Genomic DNA, 2,524 nt, shown 5'->3' with positions numbered 1-2,524 from the left:
GAATGAAGGCCCTATTTTGGTTGTGTTTTTTCTGCTGTGGAAATCCTCATTTGATGATCTGTGAGCAGTGATTCTTAACCAGGGTGATGCCAGATCCTTTGAAGGGTACTGCAAACTGAGGAGATAAGTGTACACTCAGGCTTGTCTCTGCCTGAACAGTTCCCCACTCCCACAGCCCAGCCCCTCTGCAAGGAGGTAAGCACAGTAATATATAAATTACTTTTTGAAGTAGGGTGCCACTCAATTCACAGAAGCTATGGAGGGGGTGCCTCAAGTCCAGAAAGGTTGAGAACCACTGTTCTAGAGAGAGCCTGAGTGGATGGGCTGTATCTTCACCCTGAACTTCTTGAAGGGACACTGTATAACAGGGAATACCCCTCCTAGTGTTAGTCCAATACTGTGTTTGGACCAGTATGAGTCAACTTGATTGCTGCTCCTTACTCTGTCGTGATGAAATGCTTCCCTAGACTTGAGCCTGTGTCTTCTCTGAACAGGGCTGTTCCAAATTTGGTATTGAAAACCTCATCTGGATAAAAGAACAGAAAAGTACCATAAAGTCAGGTTCAGCTCTGGAAAGTGAACATGATCCCTTCTTACTCTGTGAATCTGCCCTGCCATTGTTGTAGCTTATTCCAGATCAGATCTGCTGAGTTTACATACCAACATGCATTTGTATTGCCTTGAGGATCCAGCTGGCACATGATTCTTCTTTTTACCTCACAAAGATAATAGTCTATTAAAGTCCAATTCATGGCACTTGTGCACGGACAGTGGGACTTTGAAAGTGTCACTGGGGGCAGAGTATTAAGGCAGTGGGGTGTCACAGGGGCACTGAAGGGAGAGAGAGAGCATGCTGATCCTTTGTCACTTTGCAAGAATGAAAGGATCCCCCTCAGCTCCCTTATCTCCAGGCCTGCACCTTGTATTGAAAACACCCAAATCCTTTTGTGTGTGGACTGGATGTACTTTACCTGGACTTGGTAAAAGATGCAGTAAATGTGGGCCCCCAAAACACCATGTTATATCCACATTCCAGAGTAGAATGGCCCGTGTAAGTTTGGTATTTTTTAAAGTGTTTGCAAAGCCCAAAGTGGCCTCGGGCTGTTAGAGAATGCTTTGAATGCAGTCGATGTGTCAACAATATGGTATGTATTTCTTGCCGGCTCCTTATCAGTGGCTTGCGTAACAGCTTGATTCTGTCCAGTTCTTTGCCCTTGATCCCCAAGGATTGTTTGAGGAGGCCTGTCTAGCATTCTTGCTTCTCTTTTGCCAGCCTCACTGGAGCATGTGGTGCAATACAGAAGCTGACTCGTGTACGAGTGGTAGACAACAGTGCCTTGGGGAACACTCCGTACCACCGGCCACCCAAGTGCATCCATGTGTATAACAAGACTGGAGTTGGTAAAGTAGGGGATACGATTCTCTTGGCTATCAAAGGAGAAAAGAAAAAGGCTTTAATTGTAGGGCACAAGATGCCTGGTCCTCGTATGAGTCCTAGATTTGATTCCAACAACGTGGTGCTCATTGAAGACAACGGAAACCCAACGGGGACTAGAATAAAAATCCCCATTCCCTCTACCTTGCGGCAGCAAGGTGGAGAGTACTCCAAAGTGTTGGCCATTGCCAGCAATTTTGTGTGAACAGCAACCTCTCAGTCTGTCTTGCCATACAACCTTTCAAGCTGTAACCATTCTTTGCATCTTTTCTAAGTTAAAAACTGTATTGAAAAACTGAGGTTCATCAGGAGTCTTCTCTTCTGCTTAAGATTTTAAACTGTTTAATTCTTTAATTGCTTTGGTAAAAATATCTATGTACAAGGTTGTAATGCCATTACAATGTACACCTATTTTGGACACCCATTTTGCTACATTAAAATGGAAATGTTAAAACCCTCACTTGCTTTCCTCTTATCTGTGCTTTAACCCCCCCCCCAAGCTCTTTTGCATTTCTTTGTTCTTTCTGCTCCTGAGTAAGGCAAATATTATAATTCTTGCCTTGAGTACCTAGCAACTTAAAAGGCAGAATTGGATAAGACAGAGGAGGAGAGTTAGAGGAAAAAGAGAAGTATTTAAGTCCTAGAGCAGGGGTCAGCAATGTTTTTGGGCAGAGTGCCAAAAACACCTGCACCCTTGACTTGTTAGATGTTGGCATGCTGGGGTAGATGGTGGGGGAGCTGTGAGGGGCCCAGTCCTTGTTTTGTCAGTGAAGCCCCAGTCCCTCCTCTGCTGTCTGCCCCGAGGCATACATGCCAAGTAAAATGCATGTGCGTGGCGTGCTCTGGCACCCATGCCAGGGGGCTGCCTACCCCTGTCCTAGAGGCTTTGGCTGGTGAGTTAATGCCTGTGACTTGGCAGGAAAAATGATTCTATGAGGAATTGGAGAAACATCCTGCTAATGGGCATGCTGCCTTGGGACTGGGAGATGGATCCATGTCTGCAGACAATACTGAAGAAGCCACAGAGAAACAAATGGGAGAGGAGAGAATGTGGGGTGGGGTGAGACTGCAGTTCAGGGCTTGAGGAGT

The 2,524-nt window shown here is 45.7% G+C and overlaps 1 protein-coding gene across 1 annotated transcript in view; it reads left to right on the top strand.

Annotated features, from left to right (window-relative positions):
- The window catches only part of MRPL14 (mitochondrial ribosomal protein L14), a 16,586-nt gene extending 14,697 nt beyond the window's left edge, over positions 1 to 1,889 (top strand). Inside the window, exon 3 of the mRNA XM_014517395.2 lies at positions 1,274 to 1,889. Within this exon, the coding sequence (XP_014372881.1) occupies positions 1,274 to 1,640 (367 nt within the window). The 3' untranslated portion in view covers positions 1,641 to 1,889. The remainder of the gene's footprint in view (positions 1 to 1,273) is intronic.
- The last annotated feature ends 635 nt before the right edge of the window (positions 1,890 to 2,524 follow it).

Source organism: Alligator sinensis, unplaced genomic scaffold (assembly GCF_000455745.1).
Source record: "Alligator sinensis unplaced genomic scaffold, ASM45574v1 scaffold198_1, whole genome shotgun sequence".
NCBI lineage: Eukaryota > Metazoa > Chordata > Crocodylia > Alligatoridae > Alligator > Alligator sinensis.
Note: the sequence above shows the minus strand (reverse complement) of the source record. Positions and strands in the feature narration are given on the sequence as shown.